Raw genomic sequence first — 24,906 nt, 5'->3', positions numbered from 1 at the left:
GGTTTTGTTTTGCCGATGTGCTCACCTCACTTGTGTATTAACGGCGGGAGGAAACGTAAAAGGTATACTGTTTTGCCGATGTGCTTGCCACGATTCTGTAATAGCAAATAAGTGAGGGACTCCCTCTTTGGTTGTTTCATTTTGTCAATGTGCTGGCCTCACTTGCACATCCTCGGAGGAGGAGCCCTTAGCACGACTCCATCTCTCACTTCCGGGCCGGACAAACGCATAAACTTCCACGCATAGACATTTGTATATAAGATTCTGTTATCTAACTCAATAACCAGTAAACGCTTAAATTGCACTGAATTTTAACTGGTAGTGCTGCAAGTGCGAATATAATTACTACTGTAATATTAAGTGCTAGTCTTGATGTGTTAAACTTTGATTAAAAATCTAAATTACATACATACATACATTAATTAATAAAGCAACCCCACAAGTATCAATAGACTTATTAAAAACATCTGCCCAAATATATTTAATAATAGCAGTACGTTTTATTTATATAGCACCTTTTGCATGCTCAAGGCACTTCACAAAATCTCAAAGAAACAGCAGGTGTTTGTAACATTGGATATGGATATAGATGTTTCCTGAATAGAACATTAAAAAAAAACATACAGGTTAAACAAAGGCATTAAATAGAATAAAAGACAATAAACCAGAGTAAAATACTAGATTCAGTACTAAAAGAAAGCCTTGCAAGTAGCATCATTTGTGATATAACACTCAAAAATTATACTGATCATCTGAGGCCTCGTATAGACGGTATGTACACACAAAAATGTTGCGTAAGCCTGTTTCCACACTCAAATCGTGATGTATAAAACCTAAACTTGGCGTGAAGCCATGTACATTTTCACGGTAGCTCAAACCCTGGCGTATGCAAGTTCTCCGCTCAGTTTTGCAAACTGGCGGCACCCAGCGTCAAAGCAGTGCTACTGTTCCAGTGTGGTTGGTTTCCCTTTCTTTTTCAGATCCACATCCCTGACACGGCTTTATAAATACACTGAAATTAACCGCATATTGTTTATTAATTTAAGGCATCTGATTGTAATTAACCTGTAACAATATAATGGTCCACAGAATGGCCAAACTATTCCAAATACCATAGCTGCTTTAGCGTTGTTACTCTCACTGCACCAGCCGGAGCAGCTGATCGTAAAGAGAATTATCTGTATACTGAATCAAGCACACGCTGCCTCAGCCATTCGCTATTTGAACTGCACTCATCCGACAAACGCTTTCTTGTACGGACCTCGCGGTTCAGAAACTGTTTCATTTCAAGAACTATAAATGCACTCAATCAATCCATCAAGTGCTCCTTGTATAACTGTTTGTACTTACAGGTACAATTACCTCACTGTAAACTTGCGCTACAGTTGTAATATTGCACAACCTGCGCCACTTTATAAAGCGCATATTTACATATGATGGCAATATCATTTTTAAGATGAAATGCAGCAGAATATGTTTATTACATTATGCAGATAAAATATTAACATCATTTAAATCTATATTTTTAATAATTAAACATGTGAGGACATGGTGTCACAGCGCTAGCGACGAGCTGGCACTCCGGTTATTCTTGCCTTGCGCTGTATTCTTGCTGGGGCTGGCGTGACACTGTGGAAAGACAAATGGATAGAATAATTAAACATGTACTGCGAAGATATTTCAATGTTCCTTAAAAGTTTTGAAGAATCAGCATTCTAAGCTTACAGATGGTTTAACATCTATTACAGAGCTAGTTGTGTGGAGATTGGTTACTTGGAGAAAGAAAAGGAAGGACAAGAATTGGAGGTTAGTACGTTTGAAAGAGACGGTACTGCTGCAATAAATTATTTCATCGAAGGTCGCACACGGCGCAGCGAGCATCTTGCACAATCTGTGGATGAAGCGCCTGCTCGTTACTATCACTGTGCCACCGTGTTCCCATGTTTAATAACATGCCTTAACTCCTATTATGAAAATATCACGTATACATCTCAGTATTTTAATTATTCAGAGAGCTATAATATTACGAATGTAATGGATTCTGTGCCCTGTCAGAGGAAGAGAAAGTCCGTTTAGGACTTCAAATACAAAACAAAGCATTTAACGTGCTAATATAAATAAAATTTATTATTATTATTATTACTTTAATTACGATGGGATTTGAGAAACTAGTAAATTAAACGATTTTAAGATGAAGTTTATGATGTTCTACTTTAATGGCAAAATAAACTAATCTTGAAATTTCCACTTTAATCACATAAAGTTGACATTTCGTGCTTTTTTACCACTGTGTGCCTATTTTTTTCCTCTGTACCCTAATAAGCTTTCATGTGACACTCAGATGGTGGGCTACAACTCGCCTTTTCACAGCGACTTTGATATCTGACCACTTTTTTTATTTCGGGCACTGTGCGACTTTGTGAACTTGAACTTTGGAGTTTCTCCCACACTCTGTCACTCGATCAGCTTCCTTTTGTTGATTATACCACTGTTTAAACCAACAAATAGTAAGTTTTTCCTTGTCTCCACCTGGTATTCGCTGACATTCTTCTATTTTCCCCCGTGCTTTTGCCATTGTCTTTTCACAGAAGGCTGAGCTTAAGGGCTATTTATATTGATTTGCATATTCAAAGAGGCGTAATTCTGGGAGGAGTTGGGGCGGGACAGCAGGCGTGTGCATGTGCGTTACTTTCCACGCTGACCAGGATTTATGCAGTGGAAGAATGTGAAAGTTGGTGTTCGCACAGATTTATACATCTGAATTTTTTTGTGCGTACGCATATTTACGTTTTTGTCTGTACGCCATGTTGTAGTGTGAATTCTACGCACAGGGGAGAGGGGAAGACTGAAAGATGAGGCAGAAATATTCAGGTTAAGTTAAAAGCCTTCCTGAACAGATGAGTTTCAAGTTGTTTTTAAAAGGAATGAATGAGTCAGCTGATCTAATTTATTTTGGGAGGTTATTTGAATGTCTGGGTGCAATATAGCTGAAGGCCCTATCACCCATAGAGTCCAGGTTAGTATGGAGTACAACAAGATTGCCAGAATCGGAGGACCTTGGTGGGCGAACAGGAGCATAGCTGTGGAGAAGATCACTGATGTATTCCGGTGCAAGGCTATTTTAAACATTGTAGGTTAATAGTAAAATTTCATATTCGATTCTGTAAGACCAAGACTCCTTGCATTAGAAAAAGGTCAGATGAGGTCACCATCAATAGTGACTGAAAAGTTTTTCTTAAATTATGGTTTAGTGCCAGTTTGCAGGAGTTCAGTTTTGTTGCAGTTAAATTTTAAAGAGTTTTGCTCCATCCAGGTTTTAATTTCACTGAGGCAAGTTGTCAGAGAAATCTATGATGAAGTTTCACTTTTAAGATTGAAATAGAGTTGAGTATCATCTGCATAAAAATGATAACCCAGTCCAAAGCTACGAATAATATGACCAAGGGGAAGCATATAGCCATAGAAGGGCAGAAGGCTGGGGGCAGAGCCCTGAGGAACCCTTTGCGTGACTGGTGCTGAGCTGGATCTGCAGTTGCCAAGACTAACACATTCTTTCCTGTCAGTCACTTAGGACTTAAACCACTGGAGGGCAGTGCCAGAGATATCCAGCATGTTCTCCATTCTTGACAGTAGTACAATGTCATGTCTGACAGTGTCAAATGCTGGACTAAGATCTTACAAAATGAATAATGCTTGTTTGTCCAGAGCCTGCTGCCATAAGCAAATCATTAGTCACCCAAAGCAGAGCAGTTTCACAGCTGTGCTGTGCCCTGAAACCAGACTCAAAGGGTTCCATCAATTTATTAGAGGTTAGGTAATTGGCAATTTGGGAGGATACAACATGCTCAAGAATGTTTGACAGAAAAGGTAAGTGAAAAATAGGCAGAGAAGCAGCACATCACAGAAGGTCAGATGGGTGTGGTGAAGCAGATGATTGGCAACAGCAAGCAGCAGAAAAAGCATAGTAGGAGATATTACAAGATGCTCAGGAAAATTCCAGAATTCTGAGGTTCCAATGTACAGCCACAAACATATTACGCTGGGTATTACACGTGTGATCGCCCTAGAGCCACAGGCAAGGTGGGTGTAAATCAGATAATTTCTCAGTCATTAAGCTTGTATAGAAATAATTGAGAGCAATCCAATATATCCATTATAATCAGAAAGACAGACCATCCCTGGCTTCTAGATAGTCACGGTGCAAAGAAATGTTCATAAGACTCGTCCTGTGAACCACAGAATGATTAATTTGTCCCCGAGACTGAGAACACAGTCAAGGCAAAATAAAAATATAAAAATAAATCCAAATCAGTGCAGTTTGAGTGAGATGCATCCATGAACTATATATAAAATATAAAAGTGAATGAAATATAAGAAGTGCAAATTTGACACTAAACATTAAAAATTGTAATGTTAAGTGTTGTTAACGAGGGGGGGAGCGGCAGCAACATGCATGCGCCAGTATCCCCTTCCTGAGTAAAGTGTCTGTTACACTTTATGCCTTTATGTCTGTTACACATTGCCTTTTCTCTAAGTGCTGAACATGTTATGCTAATCACATTTTTCTAAACTGTACGGTTATCCCAATTACTATAGAGGTTAAACCCAAAACACTTTAAAATTCACAATAATTGTGCAGTATTTCCATTAATAAAACGATAGTTGCAGATATTCAATAAGTGAATGTTGCTTATGAAAAAGAGTTCACTTGCCTTTCTGTGCTTGCAGATAATTACATTTTCCTCCTCTAACATCCATAACTCCATGGTTCAAGTCTTCCTTGAAAGGCATTTCTGAAGAAAAATATATATTAGGGTGTGGTTCTGACTCCTAGGGCAAGAAGTACTTGGTCAACAGCTGTCATAAAATTACAAACAAGTGGATGAATTGTAGGGCAAACCAAGGACAATTAATGTGGGCTCTGGTAAAAAAAAAACCAAAAAAAAACGGAATGTTTCATTAGATCATCAAATTATAGAAAACAAAGCTAAACCTTCTATCAGCTATATAGTCATTCAATCAATAACATTCTATTGTATTTCACATTTAAAGTATACAAGTTATTTGTAGGGCGGCACGGTGGCGCAGTGGGTATCGCTGCTGCCTCGCAGTTGGGAGACCTGGGGACCTGGGTTCGATTCCCAGGTCCTCCCTGCGTGGAGTTTGCATGTTCTCCCCGTGTCCTCCCCGTGTCTGCGTGGGTTTCCTCTGGGCGCTCTAGTTTCCTCCCACATTCCAAAGACATGCAGGTTAGGTGGATTGGCGATTCTAAATTGGCCCTAGTGTGTGCTTGGTGTGTGGGTGTGTTTGTGTGTGTCCTGTGGTGGGTTGGCACCCTGCCCGGGATTGGTTCCTGCCTTGTGCCCTGTGTTAGCTGGGATTGGCTCCAGCAGACCCCCGTGACCCTGTGTTCGGATTCAGCGGGTTGGAAAATGGATGGATGAATGAAGTTATTTGTAACACAGGAAGTGGATCAGAAAAAGAAATCATCCTTTTGTATCAAATGCCTTTTCATTCAAAATCTATTGTATTTAACTCTTTTGAGGTGGATGTTGACACACACAAGTGCTGGCAACTATAAGAACACGTTCAGCACTCCAATCAGCTGGGGACCAATCACCCGATGCTGGTACATCATTTTTGTTTTTGATCTCCAGATCACTTGCATCAGAATCACAGTTCGATTCATCAATAATACACAAAATGTTGTCCACAGAGTATTTTGCTAATACACATTTGCTTCCACTCTCTCGAAGACCCGCCTTTAGCTCCGGCGGCCAGCAGTTGCTCTGCTGCACATTCCTATCAGCAGCTGAAAAAAAATTCAGGCTTTGAAGAGTGAAAATGCTCTCAGGGTAGTTAGTGCATCACAAAATTGCATACAGTACTTTAAAAAGAATATTTTTATATAAAACTAGTTGATTACCCAGTGGCTTCGCTCACTGAGCGCAAGGGAAAAAAATAAAATGTAGTCTAAAACATTAACATTTAAGAAATAAAGATACATTGAGCACTACTGGAGTGGTTTCGGGTAAACTACATTTTAAAGGCGCTTTAACACAACAGGTAAGTAGTAGATCCCTTGTGAAAGGCGCTACATGACCGCTGTGGTATAGAAATTACATTTTCTATGTGATCGTCCAAATTTTTGCCTGACAACCTTGCACTACATGCCTGTGATTTACTTGTTAAAATAATTAATCACAAAAGCAACCTTGAATGTTGTGGGGTTTTAGTGACCCGAACTTACCTTAAGGGACAGTAAGTAGTTGTTCAGGGCAATTTACAAACAGTCCTGCTTCGATGGCGCCGATTACATTCATTCGCAAAGATTTCCACTCTCCCAGGAGCCGATGGGGGACTTGAAGTGTCACAAACAGTGCGAGAAGAGAGGACGCTGCCCGAAACTGCGAAGCTCTCGACTCTGCGGAGCAGGCCGACATTCCGCGCCTCCCAGCGTCCACTTTGTTCTCACGACTCCTCGCAGCTGAAGGTTGTCTCGTCTTCACATTTGCTTGTTTACAGCTCGGCGCAGTTAAAAGTAGAAAGACGCAAAGCTGTTTTTCTCATCTCTTCTACTATCAAGTACTGCCAACTAAAAAAAAGTTACAATGTGGCAGTTTCAGCGACAGTCACGTGGACGAATGAATAAAACTTCTCTGTCAGAACGTGCCTGTTGGCGGACAGCTCAGAGCTGTAGTCCAGACAGGAGGGGTGGGAGAGGGCGATGCGGGGCGCACACAAATAATAACAATTCGTAAAGACGATATAAAAATGGCGTCCACAAACGAAGTGATTTGTTCCTGTATTATAATATGTTCTGTGGTCATAGGTAATTTCCATATTGTGTGGTCATACATAATTTCCATTTCATACGTAATTTCCATATCATGTGGTCATACGTAATTTCCGTTTCAAACGCGAAAAGAATTTTTTATATATATAGATTTAGCTACGCTTAACAATATTGATTTCTATGTGCTCTCACTATGCTTGTCACATTTTAGGGATTGAAATAATGGACATTAGTTTGCCTTCAAAAACCAAACAAGTGACACAAATTTAGCTTTTGCATATTTGTATTTAGCAATGAAGTATGTAATTTTGCCTGTCCTGATAATTGGTGTAATTGCAGTGCTTTGTGCTTCAAAGCGGTACATAAAGTTTGTTTTGGTATTAACAAATAGAGCAGCTTGCCTTTTGGAGTAATTTGACCACTTGCAATGATGCATGAGTCCAGTACCAATGGTATTTCTGTGCTACTGATACATACTGAGAGAGAAAAAAAAAAAAAGATAGAACTGTTATGTTTTTGAACAGCTGGTACCGTAAAGTACTGGTTCTTTTGACTTCCCTAATTAGGATGAGTTAAAGCAATAAATATAAAACTTATGAGTTATTCTTTTTTTAATTTTTTTTATTTTAAATATAGCTTGAATTAGTACAGGCTCAAATAAGCCGATTCCCAATTATGAAGTATCACTAGAATAAATTAACATATATTAGAAGAATTCTCCACGCAGTACAACAGAACTGCTTGTCTCCATTCAGATCTTTGCCCTTGCCATGAGATGGTAGCCTATGGTACAAAAGATTTTACTTTCCTGCCAAGAACTATGTGCCTTCTGTCAGATTCTAGTGTAATGTAGATTAACCATTTACAGCAGGTACTCCGCTGCAGAAGCAGAAAAATACCTCACTTCAAGCCCTGGCTTTGTGCCTGATCAGTATTCTCTTTCCCAGAAGCACCAGTACAAGGTAGCATGCAGTATCTCTGTAGTTAAAGAATATAATCGATCATGAAACTTTTTTCAGTTATTGTTGTCTACAGAACTAAGACAGCAGTTCACGTTTGGCCTTTAACATTCACTGTCAATAATGGCCATTTGCTGACGTTTTCCAACTAAATCTGCTCTCCATTGCCTCTGAAGGGTGCTGTACAGAAGCAGAATAAGACGAACAGCATATTAAAGTGCACAGTCTCCTTTTAAAAAGACTGAATCTCTCAGCAGTGGTTTGCTTTTCCTCTTTCCTTCTTAAAATTGCATGGACATGCCTTTTTTCAATATGTGTATACCCTCAAGATGCAGATCAATGCTGTTAACATTTTTGTCTTGAAAAATAGACATTCTTGGTAAGTTGTAAGCCTTTCTGTGTTGCCTATGGACCCATGAAATCTAAAGCCCACTTTTAGATGGAAAGAAGTAGACAGAATATTTTGAAAATGTATTAATAAGGTTCACTTTAGAACATAATTTTATCTGCCAAATTAATATATACTATGCTTGTGAAGAAATAACTTGATAAATAACAAAAAATAATCCTTTAATATTTGTAAATAAATTGTTCTGGTGATCATTGAATCTGTTAAGATTATTTAAGGAAGTCAAATAAACATCCGTATTTGTGATTAGAGGTTAGTAATAGAATAATATCAATTAATTAAATAAAAATCTAGCTACTGTATTTTATAGTGCCAAATTTTAATAGGGAGTTGTTACTAAGTTGTTCATTGAGTTTGAAAACACTTTACCTGCATACTTGAAATGTCTCAGTTTCCACTGAAACATCTCCACCCTCCTCAGAATTTAAAGTGCCCACCATAACAGATTATTTCTTGGCGCTGGCCTTGTAAAGTACCTGTGTATAATTCAGAGAATGAAAGATTCAAGAATCTGTTAAGTACATTGAATGCAAGATAAGAGTTGTTTCCCTAATGTTATATAGGCTATATAGACAAGAAAAAACACTTGAATGCAAATACATAATTTGGAGTCATTACAAATTATGGAAGTCAAATGTTTATTATACATACAGTATATCTGTCTACAGCAGGGTTTCTCAAGGTCGGTCCTGGGGGCCCACTGTGGCTTCAGGTTTTTGATTCAACCAGATTCATAATTAGAGACAACTAATAACACTGATCTCAATTAATTAGGTGGTATTTTTTCTCTTATCTTATTCTACATTAAGAAAGCACAGCAGCATGATTTTTATATTTATAAAAAAATTTAGAAATATTTCTGCTTTTGCTATAGATTTAAATGCTTAATTCCCTTTTGTTGTTTTCATTATATTTTACCCTTTCTCTGTGCAGTTTGCTCCCTTCATTGTATCTTGATAATGACCATTAAAAACGAGCAGAGCAGACACCCAGGCAAACAACACTGAATCGTGAAAGGCTGCAACTACTTTAGCGTTAGACCCACTAATTAGAAAACAATGGATTAATTAAACAATTAGAACACCCGGAAAAAAACAAACATCAAGATGAAAGTATTGTTAAAAAGAAAAAAAAATACTTCATTCCCATATAACTGCTTAGTACATTTTAATTTTTTTTTTTTTCATTTTAGCAAACTTAATTTTTTTAATTTCTATATTGTTCCCAAAACACAGAATCTGGAAAATAACCGTTCACTTAATTAGCCCAGGATTCCAATTAAAAACTGAAGCTGGTTGGAACAAAAACCTGCAGCCACAGGGGGTCCCCAGGACCGACGTTGAGAACCCTGGTCTACAGTGAGATGCAAAAACCTTAAATAAGGTAATCTGTTTAATGACAGATTATTACATAGCATATGAGTTATAGGTGAAAAGATGAATATGAGACTAAAGTATTCAGTTCAGTTTATTTTGATATTGTTGCACTCTTCTCTGAGTGCAGACATAGAACACTGTGACAAGTTCTCAAATAAAATGCAAGTATAAATTTTACAAATTACTTTTGGTACATATAAAGACACAGATTAGTTTCAACATACAATGTACAAAGTGTCAGACTTTATTTCTAGGCAGTGAAAAAAAGAGTAAAACAGTAAAAACAGTAATGGAAAATTTTTTACTATGTTCAGTCTTCCAATTACAGCTGAGTAGAAGTATTGGGATAAATAAATTTGAAGCAAAATATAGTTAAAGTTAGCATTTGGTTGCATACCCCTTACATGTTATAATTACCTTAAATCCATGACCAGTTGACATCTCCAGACCCTTGGTAACTTAATTTGGCATGCTGTTTCAATCCAAATATTTGCCCATAACTTCTAATCAGTTCTTGTCATTTGATTGCACACTATGTGCATGCGCAGCCTCTTTCCCACTAGCTGTCAGTTGACAACTGAAACATGCATGTTTAGGATGATACAGGAAGAAGCATGCAATGTTTTGATAAGTAACTGTAGTTTTTTTTTTTTTTTTTTTTTTTTTGGAGTGGCAGGAATAAGCTTCCATATGAATCATATAGCACTGAGAGTAGAAAGGTTCACAAGAAATATATTCTTATACCAAGAATTTGTGAAATTTTATTTATTCCAGATTACTTTTCTTTCTACAAAGATGCCTCAGAAATATGAAAGACACATTTTCGTCAGTCAAAAACTTTGCTTCTAAATGGACATGCTTGATAAGTTTTAAGGGTTTTGCTTTTGGTTTTGGACCTTAGTACCCTTCACCTCTATTTTAAAATTCAAGAGCAATCTAGGTATTTTTTTAATTAAAAATAAAATGAAAAAACTTCCCTTTAGAATACAACTTCATGTGGCAAATTAATGTATACCATGGTGGTAAAAACTGACTAGAAAAATATTGAACTTGTCCTTTAACATTTGTTTCTTGACATTGGTGGCTGACAGTTTGAAATTGCTGACTGGAAGTATTTGGGCAGATTTGTGTATTCTTTGTACCTTTTTCATTATTTACATTGTTTGCAACCAGTTTTGCTATGAATAATTTATTTATTTATATTCCTTGGCAGTTATTCTCCTTATTGGATATGAAGCCACCAATTTCTCGTGCAAAAATGATTTCAATCACAAAATCTGCAATCAAAGCAATTAAGGTAAATTTCAAAGCTCTATTTGTGTATTTATGAACATGTAAAAAATAGTACTGTGGAGAGTTGCCCATACCTTGTAAAAATATTTTAGATTTTTTTTCATGTTTTAATGTAAAGTTTGAAAAAATTGTTATATTTTTAATATCTGTGTTCCTTGTCTAGCTTTACAAGCATGTCGTCCAGATTGTGGAGAAGTTCATTAAAAAGGTAAATGCAATTAGCTTGTTTTGTTTTTATTTATTTATTTTTAAGTTTAAGTAACAAAAGATGATTTTTTTTTAATTGGTAGTGTAAACCTGAGTATAAAGTTCCAGGATTATATGTTGTGGATTCAATTGTTCGTCAGTCACGTCACCAGTTTGGACCAGAGAAAGACGTATTTGGGCCAAGATTTACTAAAAATATCACTGGTACATTCCAAAATCTGTATTTGTGTCCTGCTGAAGATAAGGTAAGTGTGCTTTATTTTTGTTTTTTCATGTCTACAAAGATTTTGTAAAATATTAACATTTAAGCAGGCATTAATATTGCTTTTCTTTCTAAGTAACAAGGTAAATTATTCAATATTTAGAGTTAATTCAGATTTCTGAGTTTAAAAGTATTGAATATGTAACAAGAATTTACATGCTGTTATAAATACTATAAGATTCTATATTAGCCTGTTTTTAAGTATATGTTTGTTTTTAACAGAGTAAAATAGTAAGGGTTTTGAACCTTTGGCAGAAGAATGGAGTTTTCAAAATTGAAATTATCCAGCCTTTACTAGATATGGCAGCTGGATCTACCTCTTCTGTTGTTGAGACGGACTTGGAAAATGACACTGGCAATGCAGGTGATTTGCATACATTTTTTTTTCTTTATCTGTGAATTATTTGCTGTGTAAAAGGAATGTTGAAGCAGGACTAAGTTTTCTAGCAACACTATGGATTTCCAATGTGTGACCATTTTAGATTGCAAACACTGTTCATTGCTCATTATGCCATTTTTTTTTAAAGCAGCAACAACCATTTTAAAAAGCATCAATGATTTTTTTGTGTATATTTTAACTACACTGTGCACAATTATTAGGGAAGTTGTATTTTTGAGGATTAATTGTAATATGGAACAAATACAGTGTTATCAGTCAATCCAAAATGTTAATAAACCTGAAACGTGAATGTTTTACAAAGGAAATGTGAGTATGAACATTCTCAAGGGGGATACATACAGTATGTGTGCAGAATTATTATGTAACTAAAGGAAAAATGAAAATTTCCCCATCTCACACAATCAACTCATTTTACAAATAAACTTTTCTGACATTTCAAAAAAAAAAAAAAAAAATCAGTGACCAATATAGCCACCCTTCTTTTCAATAACAGTCATAAGCCTTCCATTCAAGGAGTCTGTCCGTTTCTTGATCTGTTGACGATCAACTTTTTGTGCAGCAGTAACCAGTCTTCCAGACACTGTTCAGAGAGATGTACGGTTTTCCTTCCTCGTAAATCTCCCATTTAAGAAGGGCCCTTAAGTTCTCAATAGGGTTTAGGTCAGGTGAGGAAGGGGGCCATGTCATTATTCTTTCATCTTTAAGGCCTTTACTGACTAGCCACATAGTGGAGTACTTCAGTGAATGTGATGGAGCATTGTCTGGCATAAAAATCATGGTCTTCTTGAAAAATGCAGACTTTTTCCTGTACCACTGCTTAAAGAAAGTGTCTAAAAACTGGCAGTAGGTTTGGGGGTTGATTTTGAGTCCATCGTTAACCCGAAAAGGTCCAACTAGCTCGTACCAGACCATACCAATACCCCTCCTCCACCTTGCAGGAATCTGAGTTGAAATGGAGCTCTGTGCCTGTAACTGATCCAGCCACGGGGCCCATCCATCTGGTCCGTCAAGAGTCACACTCATCTCATCAGTCCATAAAACCTTTGACAGCACTTGTAGGATAATGGGTTCCTGATAGCTTCACATTTGAGTCTTCTAACATCTTTGGCAGTTAATTTGTGTCATTTTTTTTTTTTTTTTTTTCAACATGTTTCTTGCGACCCTGTTGACTATTTTCAACAAAACCTTTGATGGTTCTGTGATCACGTCCCAATATTTTATCAGTTTCAAGAGTGCTGCATCCCTCTGAAAATCTTTTTACAATTTTTGACTTTTCAGAGCCATTTAAATCTGTTTTTAACCCATTTTGTCAGAGCAAAACAAGCTGCTTAATAATTATGCACACCATGATGTAGGGTGTTTATCTCCTTAGGCCACACCCTTCCTCATTACACACATACACGTCACCTGATAAGCTTAAATCCAATAATCATTCAAGTTTATACAGCTTGTAGTTGGAATATGTGCATAAAAATGATGATATAATCAAGATACTCACTTGCCTAATAATTGCGCACACAGTCTATTTGTTTAATAATCTCACAATTAACAGTGGAGTGCAAAGTGGGTAGTCAGCAAGTTGCTTTCTTTGATTTGTTGTGAACATACTGTGAGCATGATTCAGATTTTGAGCTGGAATCAATCATAGTTAAAGAAGGAAGATGCAACAGCGATAGATGCAGGTATTAAAAATAAACAGTGGTAGGCTTAGTTGGCTCAAAAGGATTTTGAAAGGCAACACATTTGTACTTAATGTCATGAATGAAATGAACCCAGTGCTTGTTTGTGTCATCTGTTACTCCTTGATGCAGGTCAAATGTATGGGGCAGCCTCTTGTATATTGCTGTTACATCTATTCCAAACCATGCATGCAAACAAAAAATGTATTATCACAGTAACTGAGGAGCATGGCCTGTCAATCACAGTAACTTCACCACTCTCTAATAATGTTTAAAAAAAAAAAAAAAAATTCTTAACTTGGGAAAGAGATACCTGTGTTGTCACAATACTAAATTTCCGCTCTTCGATATGATGCTGGAAAAAGTATTGAAATTCAGTACTATTATTGATGCCCAATATAGTATGCAAGTTAAATTATTCAAACAAATTGCAGTACTGTATGCTTTAAAATCTTAACATCAATGAAACAAACATTTTCATCATTAAATGCAAATAATTTAAATAGTGCAATCTTTTATGCAAATAATTCAAATGGTGCAATCTTTGTATATAATCTTCATTTGGATCTTGATCTTTGTTTTTTGCGAATTCACTGCCTTGTGTGGTGTTCCTGCTGTGTTCAGTAGAGGGCAGTAGTGATGGAGGAGGAGAGGAAGTGAGGGGGAGGATCGTTGGATGAGGTTGGAGTGTGGCGATTAAAGAGGATTGAACTAAAGGAGACTACGTGCTGTTTGTACTGGCTGAATACACAACACCTTGGTTGTTACTTTTGTTTACAAACACTCTCGACACCACTCTTTGTGTTTAGATCTGGCGTCGACACCACTCTTTGTGTTTAGATCTGGCGTCGACACCACTCTTTGTGTTTAGATCTGGCGTCGACACCACTCTTTGTGTTTAGATCTGGTGTCGACACCGTGTTTTGTGTTTAGATCTGGCGTCAACACCTGCTTCGTTGTCGAGACTGTGGTTTTTTGTGTTTCTATCGACCGTCGTTGGCAGCACTTCGTCCAAATCGAATGTTCACCCACTTCTTGGAGTCGGCAGTCAGAGTATATAAGTCAGACACACTTCTGTGATTTTCCATCAGTCGGCGTTTGGAGTTCAAGAAAGAAGCATTGGTTCTTCCTTACTCTTTGGATTGCCACAAAGCAACCTGCGAGATTGGAGAAAGGTTGAGAAGAGATCGTGAGAGACTGTGAACGGAGAGAAGCAGAAATGCTCCTCCACAACCACATAATTACTATTCGGACAGTGATTCCGAGTAGGCCGTTTGTATCGAATCAATGTCCAAGGGTTTTGTTTTGTAATTTTGTTTCCCTTATAAAAAATCATAATGCTGTGCAATGAAGGGCCCAGTTCACGACTGGCAGCCGCGTTTAAACAGGGAGCCCTTCACAGACAACTTTAACACGCGCAACATAGTTGGGCGCACATGGCTAGTCTATATATATATATATATATATATACAAGACACCCATGGAGCACGCAGGACGGAGTCACGCCCACCAGCTCTAAGACCATTGGATACGACGACAACTCGCAGAGCCATGCCCACCAACTCGGATGCAGCAACTCACAAAACAGGGCGTCATTCACGTTCATCTCTGCTACACTCCACATGCATCTCTGAGCCACGTTGACTTTTCATTATTCTTTTCGGTTACGACGCAAGACCGCATCCACCATCGCAAACTGTTTTACACGCCATGGTCTTAGAGTTGGTGGGCGGGTCTCCGTGAGTTGCTCTTGCGAGCGGGCACATGACCAGGCGGTGTGTATGCTTCGAGAACGAGGGTGGACGCAGCAGGACTATCTAAGAAGAGGCATGTTTGCTGCGGATCTGAATCGCTGTATGCAGCGTGTAAAACAGTTTGCGAGAGGTATCCCATGGTCTTAGAGTTGGTGGGCGGGTCTCCGTGAGTTGCTCTTGTGACCGGGCACATGACCAGGCAGTGTATATGCTTCGATGTGAATCGCTGTATGCAGCGAGTAAAACAGTTTGCGAGGGGTATCCCATGGTCTTACAGTTGGTGGGTGGGTCTCTCTGAGTTGCTCTTGCGAGCAGGCACATGACCAGGCAGTATGTATGCTTCGAGTGCGAGGGTGGATGCAACAGGACCATTTAAGAAAAATCATGTTTGTTGCGGATGTGAATTGCTGTATGTAGCGTGTAAAACAGTTTGTCGCGGATGTGAATCGCTGAATGAGCGTGCAACGGCGGTCCTCCAATTGTCAGTCACGGACAATTGTATGTTGCCCTCTCAAGAGTTCCATCTTTTCATTCACCTACAGTCATATCCTCAAACCCACCCCATTTGGACAACTGTGTCTTTCAGGAAGTGTTCACCCATCAATAAATAATTATGCGGCATATGCTACGCTGCGGGTTGGCTAGTCTTTTATAAAACGCAAGAGTACAGTTCTGTAAATAATAAAAACTAAAGAAAGTTAAGTCTGTTCAGTAGTTTTTTTACACTGATGAAAACATACTGTACAGTGAAATGTTAAAGTTGTCATGTTAGAAATTATTGCAATCTTTTGTAAATATGCATAAATGTTAAAACAAACATTAAACATTCATCTTAATACATAATTTGCCTGCCTACTCACTCACTCACTCATGTCCGTCTGAAGCCAAATGCGCAGTCGCCTTCTGCGCAGCTGCCCGAAAAACCTTATGAGACCGACATCCAACCCCAACGTCACGGCAGGCGGCGGATTTACGGCCGCAAAAATTCAAAGAGAAAGGCGACTTCGATTAAAGCTCTAGAGGCCTGAAAGGCGATTTCGACTACAGCTCAAGGCCTAATTACGCATTCATTCAATACACCTATATCAGGTTTGTGGTGCTTATACTTATTACTATTCCATATTGTACTGGAACATTCATCATTCCATATTATACTATAGGCCTGGAAAATTCATCAACTAACATTACAAGCTCTTAATACATAGTTCGCCTGCCTACTCACTCACTCACTCACGTCCAAGCCTGTACAGTAATGAGTAAAGCGGACTACAGTCATTACAAAACAACTTCTTCGTTACTTATCATTTGTTCTTCATACACTGCTGACACAAACTCGTGCCCGTTTCATCTTACGCTGTCGAAACGGGCTCTTTGTCTAGTGTATAAAGAAAATTAATGTGGACTTTTGTTAACAGCTATTCAGGGCAGTAACTCACAAACAGACCACTGCACATTGCATTTTTGTGTAAATAAACTATGATGTCTGTCAAACTTTTTACAAATTTTTTTATAAGAAAGACTAGCAAGTCAGCTTTCTTTTGTTATGCTGCAAAGCTAACCCTGACTTATTAAATACAGTTGGATGCATAAGGAAGAATATATACAAGCATATGGAAGAGTAGTGCCACTGTTTATGCAGTTGAGCACTGAAAAGATACAGCACATTTCATTATATAGTAAATGTGATGAAGTATAATTTTAAAATCCCACATACTAAATTAAATTCTACTATGGAAGCTGACTTTGTGGCAAGGTTTAAAAATTGATGGAATGATGGAACTCTAGTGTTAAACAGTGTTGCCCCTAAATCAGTAGTACAGAATAAAACTGGCCACAGGTAAAAAATAATTGCAGTCCTTGATGTGTTAAACATTTAACTGGCTACAAAAATGATTTAACCTGTAGAAAAAAATAAACATCACATTAAGCAGCAGTTTACAGGTTTATACTTGTTAATGTTTCCATAATTTTTGTATTGACTTGCTTGTAGATCTTGCATGCAGGTTTGCATGTATCTTGTGGTTTCCCATCCTCCTTTGCCATAAAATTGAAGTATTTCTAGATGCCACTGGCTTCCTTCTTCCCCTTCAGTTAAGTGTACTGGTGAAGGCTCTGATGTTGCCAAATTTGCTATCTTATTAACACCTGTGTACGGGTTGAAACAGGGCTGCAGTGCATGCAGAACTGGATGTGCATGTGTATTCTAAGCTTTACAAGGGGGCTCCGCCCCCTGCTCGCTTCGCTCGCCTACCCCCAGTGTTTTGAACCCGTGCCCGCTGGTCAGCCGTAGTTTCAGACGCGCGTTGTAGGAGCTTGCATTGTTTTGAACCCGTGCTTGCCCTGCTTCTGCGGTTTGAGACGCGCGTTGTAGGCATATATCCGTCAGTTGAGCTCGTTCGGTTTGAACCCGTGCCTGTTTTGCCTCCGCAGTTTCAGTTGGTGGATAGGAAGTAAAGAACGCATTGTATGGCAAATCACAAAGATTTATTGGAATATCTCTTTATATACAATATTTGTAGTAAAGATGGTTTGTTGTCCTTGAATGATTTTTTCTTGGTATTGGAGTATTTATAACTTTAAGTTTAATGTCAGATGAACGCCGAACTCATGAGAAGGCTACATAAAGTTGTCCATGTCCAAATACGCGCTCAGAGAGGTATATACCAACTTTGTCTATGGTCTGTGCTTGGGATTTGTTGATTGTCATGGCAAATGCAGGTTTACTGTGAAATTGGCGTCGCCCAAGTGTAAATGGCAATTCAAGGGCAGAACTTGTAAGGTGAATTCTAGGAATTAAAACAGTATTGTCAGTATGTGATCCTGTAAGTATTTTTGCTTCAATAACATTGTTTGACATGTTGTTGATGACTAAACGTGTACCGTTGCATAAACACTGTTTAGTATTAACGTTTTTTAATAGCATGACAATTGCTCCGATTTTAAGGTTAAGATTGTGTTGTGGCAATCCGGCTGGGTTAATAGTGTTCAGATATTGTAAAGGGAAATTAAGATGTTCAATGTCTGCAGAATCAATTTTGTCAGTACTTAGAAAGAGGTGGCTTTCTCCAGGTAGTAATGCAATGACTTGGTTAATTATGTGATCCACATCAATATTCTTTGGACATAATATAGCCCGTCGCGTTAACAGTGGTATCTGGTCTATTGTTTTGGAGGCGTGAGCGCAATTACATTAGTTCTTCCTTGTTTAGCGTTAGTAACATGGATAATGGATTGCACTTATTGTTAATACGTAGCGTTTCCTGTGGTTGAATTGTTAAAAATGTATGACTGTAATGTGATAATTAAGTTATGCTATATAGTCTTCACGTGTGAGGATGACGAACCTTTAATACGGAGTGTTCGTTTATTCTTATTGCCCATCAGGTGTTGTGCCTGTGTCTTGTGTGGTTGCACTGTAAATATTGTATCACTGTAATGTGATTCAAATATGTTGAGTCCGTATTTGTGTGGTTTCTGTAGTATATCGTGTTTTTGCTTGTGGGTTATTAGAGGTGCGTGGACCATGCATGTGTAGTGTGTTTGCGTACTGTCTGGCGCTGTCCGTACTCCAATTGATTTGTGACCCTTTCTGGACTCCGAAGTCTGTCCCGTTTTGCTTTGGGGTGGCGTATCATGTCGGGTTTGATTTGTAAACCTTTCTCGACTCCGTATTCTGTCCCGTTCTACTCTGGGGTGGGGCGCTGACTCCTGTTGTTTGTGTGATTGTATCACTGTAATGTGATTCAAATATGTTGTGGAGTCCGTATTTGTGGGGTTTCTGTACTATATCGTGTTTTTGCTTGTGGGTTATTAGAGGTGCGTGGATCATGCATGTGTAGTGTGTTTGCGTACTGTCTGGCGCTTTCCGTACTCCAATTGATTTGTGACCCTTTCTGGACTCCGTAGTCTGTTCCGTTTTACTCTGGGGTGGTGTATTATGTCGGGTTTGATTTGTGAACCTTTCTTGACTCCGTATTCTGTCCCGTTTTACACTGGGTTTGGGCGCTTTAATCTCGGGCTTGATGGGTGACACCGTGTGGACTCCGTAGTCTGTCCCGTTTCACTCTGGGTCGTGTGTGTGACTCCTCCTTTTTGTGTGCTATGGGCTTTGTGTGGTGCTTGCGTCTGACTCCTCTTTTTTGTGTGCTATGGGCGTGTTGTCTCATTTCTTATTTCTGTTAGTGGAGGGGGGCTTTGTGTCTCATTTCTTATTTATGTTAGTGTGTGTACTCCGTAGTCTGTCCCGTTTCACTCTGGGGCGTGGGTGTGATTCCTCTTTTTTTGTGTGCTATGGGCTTTGTGTGGCGCCTGCGTCTGACTCCTTTTTTTTTTGTGTGCTATGGGCATATCTGGTTTACCATTCTCGTTGGAGGGGGTGCTTTGTGTGGCGCCTGCGCACTATGTCTTTTGCGTCCACGGGCAGGTCCCTGCGTCCATATCCGGTTTACCATTCTCGTTTAGTAATATGGATATGGATAATTGATACCATGAAAAAATTAGAATTGAAGTAAGGTTAAAATGTGAAAATCAATACTCATCGATATTTCAATACTTTTGACTACAATAAAGGCACTAATACTTGGTAAGGGAGTACTTGTTTAAGGACATAAATGTTTATTTTATAGATATTTTTGTTAATTTACTTACACTCGATCTATCAGCAACCGAGTGGCAATTTTCTTCTATTATGCTGTTGTAAGTTCATTTGTTTGTGTTCATGGCTGTGAAAAAAGGAACAATTTAAATATTGTTTACATTTTTAACATGAAAATATTGCAGTTTTCTTTCCATTCTTGTGCCAGATGAATATTGAAACATTTAGTTTTGTTAGAAATGAAATTTGCATATGGGGTGTTTTTAAGGCTGTTCATTGTTTACCTAATTTGTATAATATAGTTTTTGCCCAAATTAATTTTAACGTTGTTTCAGTTATTATAGTGGTATTAGTAGTAATAATAATATGTTACAAACATGTAGCACTTTTGTCACTACTATAAAGTGCTTTACATAGTGAGTAGGGAGCCATTTCAACCACCTCTAATATGTAGCATCCACCTAGTTGATGTGACGGCAGCTATTTTTTACACCAGTACGCTCACCATACATTTAGCTGTTAGCTGGTGCAAGGGTGAGACAGAGGATGATTAGGTTGAAGTGGGCAATTTATTGAGATACACCCTGTTCTGTTTATGAAGGATGATGCCAAGGGATCTTTTATGAACAAAGAAAGTCTCATCTGAAGGATGGTACCATTTTTACAGCATAGTGTCCCTGGTCACTGCACTGGGGCATTGATACCCATATTCAGACCACAGGGTAAGTGCTCCCTGCTGGCTTTGACAACGCCTCTTCGATCAGCAACAAAAAGTTAATTTATTTCAGTAATTTAATTCAAAAAGTGAAAGTCATATACAGATTCATTACACAGAGTATATATTTCAAGCGTTTTATTTCTTTTCATTTTGCTGATTATGGCTTACAGGTAATGAAATCTCAAAATTCAGTATCTCTGAAAATTAGAATATTACATAAGACCAATAAAAAAAAAAATGTAATACCGAAATGTTGGCCTACTGAAAAGTATGTCCATGTATGCATTTAATACTTGGTCTAGGGCTCCTTTTGCATGAATTACTGCTTCATTGTGGCCTGACATGGAGGCGATCAGCATGTGGCACTGCTGAGGTGTTATGGAAGCCCAGGATGCCTTGATAATGGCCTTCAGCTCATTTGCATTGTTGGGACTGGTCTCTCTCATCTTCCTCTTGACAATGTCTCATGGATTCTCTGTGGAGTTTAAGTCAGGTGAGTTTACTGGCCAGTCAAGCACAGTTATACCATGGTCATTAAACCAGGTATTGGTACTTTTGGCAGTGTGGGCAGGTGCCAAGTCCTGCTGGAAAATGAAATCAGCATCTCCATAAAGCTTGTCAGCAGAGGGAAGCATAAACTGCTCTAGAATTTCCTGGTAGACTGCTGTGCTGACTTTGGACTTGATAAAACATTGGTCCAACACTTGTAGATGACATGGATCCCCAAGTCATCACTGACTATGGACATTTCACACTGGACCTCTCCACTCTTCCTCCAGACTCTGGGACCTTGATTTCCGCTTTCTCCTTAGCCCAGGTAAGATGCTTCTGATGTTGTCTCTGGTCCAGGACTGCCTTGACATAAGGAGTATGACAGTTGTAGCCCATGTCACGGATACGTCTGTATGTGGTGGCTCTTGAAGCATTGACTCCAGCCGCAGTCCACTCCTTGTGAATCTCTCCCAGATTCTTGAATGGGCTGTACTTCACAATCCTCTCAAAGCTGCGGTTGTCCCTGTTGCTTGTGCATCTTTTTCTGCCACATTTTTTCCTTCCACTCAACTTTCCATTAATATGCTTTGAATACAGCACTCTGTGAATAGCCAGCTTCTTTAGCAGTTGGCCTAATGAACCAGACTGAGAGACCATTTAAAGATTCGGGACACCTTTGAAGGTGTTTTGGGTTAATTAGCTGAGTGGAGTGTTGACACCACGAGTCTACAATATTGAACTTTTTCACAATATTCTAATTTTCTGAGATACTGAATTTTGGGTTTTCGTTAGCTGAATGCCATAATCAGTAAAATGAAAAGAAGTAAATGCTTGAAATATCAGTCTGTGTGTAATGAATCTATATAATATGAGTTTCACTTTATGAATTGAATTATTGAAATAAATTAACTTTTCGGTAATATTCTAATTTATTGAGATTCACCTGTATATTGCAATTGTCTATGTATTGCGACTCAGCATTGTGATTTGTTCATTTTTTTAATGCTGTTACCTGCTTAACATTTTAAAGGTAATTGTGAGTAATATAATTAAATGTAAGGTTTCTTAACTCTTTTGGGGCTCCACCCAACAGGACAACATGCCGAAGAGCGCCCTGAAGCGCGATTGCGGCATCTATGGAAGATAGCATATCAGTCGCCAGAACAACCGCAGGCTTTAGCAGCTTATCGCAAAAAAACAAATTCTAAAAGATCGTGGTAATGGTATGAGCACCTGCTGTTGATGGGTGATGCAAGAATATTGTAAATGCTGGGAACAATATTACTTGGCCATTAACCTGGTCACCATCCTGCCTGATTGCTGTGTCTGTGTGTAGGAGAGTGGTAGATCTCGCTACAATAAATAACCGTGTTGTTTCAAATTGAATAAAGCTAGTTTTGCTAAAATACTGAGACTCAGCCTTATGTTTTGGGCGCAAGACAGGAATTCACACGTCACATGGTACCAGGAGTGGGGTCCTTGCACCAATGGATCCCCAAGAAATACAGTAAAACCCAGAGCAAGATGAGGCTCCTGCAGCTGTTGCCGCTTTGGCACGGCCACAATATGTGCTGCCAAAGTTGGCTCCCTCAGACGACCCTGAGTGTTTGCTGTTCTGCATTGAACATATGTCAACATTGATGCGCTGGGACAGAGGAGCCTGGGCAGCTATTTCAGCCTCGTTTTTAATCGGAGAAGCCCTCCAAGCTGTACCGAATCTCCCTCCTGAAAGGCTTGAAGATTATGACTGTCTGAAGCAACAGATCCTCCTCCACACGGCTGTGAGCCCAGTGGTCAAGGGACGCCAGTTTTGGATGTGGCATATTGATCTGGATCGCCCAGTACAAGGACAGATCCTGGTCTTATTGGACCTGATTCAAAGTTGGATCCACGGAGACCCTTTCAAGTGCATTTTGGAGAAGCTTGCTATTGATGCAGTCCTGTCAGGGATAGACGAGAATCTTTCTGATGAAATGGTATGGAACGACATCCACTCGCTGCTGGATCTGACTAGAGGGTGCCCAAGCCACCTGGAAACAATGGGGATCAGTCTTGCCCAGGTATGCGGCTCGCAAATTTCCCGCAGAATGTTAAAGGAGGACAATTTTAAGGTGTCTATTACATTGGCCGGATGGGAACTGTCGGTGCTATTGGACTCTGGTAGTGACCTCTTCGTAGTTCACCGTGACCTGCTCCAGCAGACCCCTTATAAAGTCACGGACAAAGTGAACATCCGCTGTGTCTGTGGGGACATTAACACATGCAAGACTATATTACTCCCCCTGAAATTTAAAGTGAAGAACTTTAAGGTTTGGACTGCTGTATCAGACGCCTCACCCTGGCCACTCCTAATAGGAAAAAGGAATGCTCTCTTCCCATGGTTCTTGGCCACATGCAGAACACCTACCCCTGTAGTGGATAGAGAGGGACTTGCCGCAGACAATGTCAGTCAAGGAAACGGATTTAAAATTGAACCAGAGTTGTCCAGCAAGCTGGGGGCTGAATCCTCAAATGAAGTCCCAGGACAGCTGGCAAACCTTTCCGCACTGTCACATGCACCAACAGCCTCCACAGACCTAAGACTCAATATGGACATTGACGAAAACTAAATAGCAGTGGTAGGTGAGTGCAGTGCTTCATCGGATACGGTAGCAGTGGGTGGCAAGGGTGACTCTGCATCAAACACGGAGGAAGCAGTGACTGGCATCTGGACGGATTTTGTTTGACAACAAAGAGCCGATAAGTTGGATTTTGCATTCAGACAAGCCCACGTCGCAAATGACTCTTAATATCTAGAGAGAGAGGACCTGAATTTTAAAACACATTTTTTACTGAAGGATGGTTTTCTGTATCAGGTGATTTCTGATTGCATGGGTGATGGACATATTGAGTAGTTGGTAGTACCTAGTGAGTATAGGGAGAAGGTTTTAAAAATTGCTCAGTCACGTTTTGGGGGGTCACCTCGTCGTGGAAAAGACGAAGGAGCGCATTTTGAAACACTTTTATTGGGTGAATATGGGCCGGGATGTGGAACAATTTTGTAAGGCCTGTCCCGTCTTTCAAATAGTTTAGTCTCACAGACCCACCAGGGTACCTCTGGTACTGATACCTATTTTAGACGTCCCCTTTGAGAGGGTGGGATTAGATATTGTTGGCCCACTTCCAATGAGTAAAAATGGCTTTCAGTATATGCTTGTGTTAATTGATTACGCCACAAGATACCCAGAAGTAACAGTATTGTGATGGGTGGACACCCGAACTATTGCAAATACAATTTGGGATATGTTCACACATATTGGTATCCCTTGTGAGATTCTCACTAATCAGGGCACACCCTTTATGTCTTGCATCATGAAGCAGCTATGCAAAAGTTTCAGAATTAAGCAGTTACACTGCACGGTTTATCATACACAGACGAATGGCCTGACTGAATGATTTAATAAAACCCTAAAACAGATGATTCTGCAGGTAGCCCATGACAGTCCAACTTCCTGGGATACTGTGGTACCTTTCCTCCTGTTTGCTGTTTGGGAGGCCCCGCAAGTGTCCATTGGGATGAGCCCTTTCAAACTATTATTTGACTGGCGACCACGCAGGGTGTTGGGACATTTTTCGGGATGAATGGATGGGAACTCGCGATACACCCCCTGGGGTGAGGTCTGTGGACCGAGTTGTTTCGCTGCGAGAGCAGGATGCCAGATTGTCCACTGTTGTGGTGGAACATCAGCAGTGCGAGCAGGAGGCACAAAAAAGTAATTATAACAAAATGAGTAAACTCCGCAAGTTTAAGAAGGGGGATCACATGCTGGTTTTGATCCCATCTGATATACATAAATTTTGGGCCAAATGTCAAGGGCCAGCTGTTATAGAAGAGTGTTTGTCCCCAGCGGCTTATAAAGTCAGAATTCCCAGGTGGTGGACACCTGTACTAATTTTGCATGTTAATCTTTTAAAGGAGTGGCACAAC

At 39.3% G+C, this 24,906-nt stretch overlaps 1 protein-coding gene across 2 annotated transcripts in view; it reads left to right on the top strand.

Moving 5' to 3' along the window:
• Positions 1–24,906, top strand: part of LOC114650326 (SR-related and CTD-associated factor 4-like) — a 381,518-nt gene that overhangs the window by 39,946 nt on the left and 316,666 nt on the right. For both annotated transcript variants that reach the window (XM_051925744.1, XM_051925743.1), the window contains exons 2-5: positions 10,754–10,837; positions 10,997–11,041; positions 11,124–11,285; positions 11,525–11,666. In XM_051925744.1, the coding sequence (XP_051781704.1) occupies positions 10,754–10,837; positions 10,997–11,041; positions 11,124–11,285; positions 11,525–11,666 (433 nt within the window). The remainder of the gene's footprint in view (positions 1–10,753; positions 10,838–10,996; positions 11,042–11,123; positions 11,286–11,524; positions 11,667–24,906) is intronic.

This window comes from Erpetoichthys calabaricus, chromosome 4 (assembly GCF_900747795.2).
Source record: "Erpetoichthys calabaricus chromosome 4, fErpCal1.3, whole genome shotgun sequence".
Taxonomy (NCBI): Eukaryota; Metazoa; Chordata; class Cladistia; order Polypteriformes; family Polypteridae; genus Erpetoichthys; species Erpetoichthys calabaricus.
The sequence above is the reverse complement of the archived record's forward strand: the minus strand, read 5'-3'. Positions and strand labels throughout refer to the sequence as shown.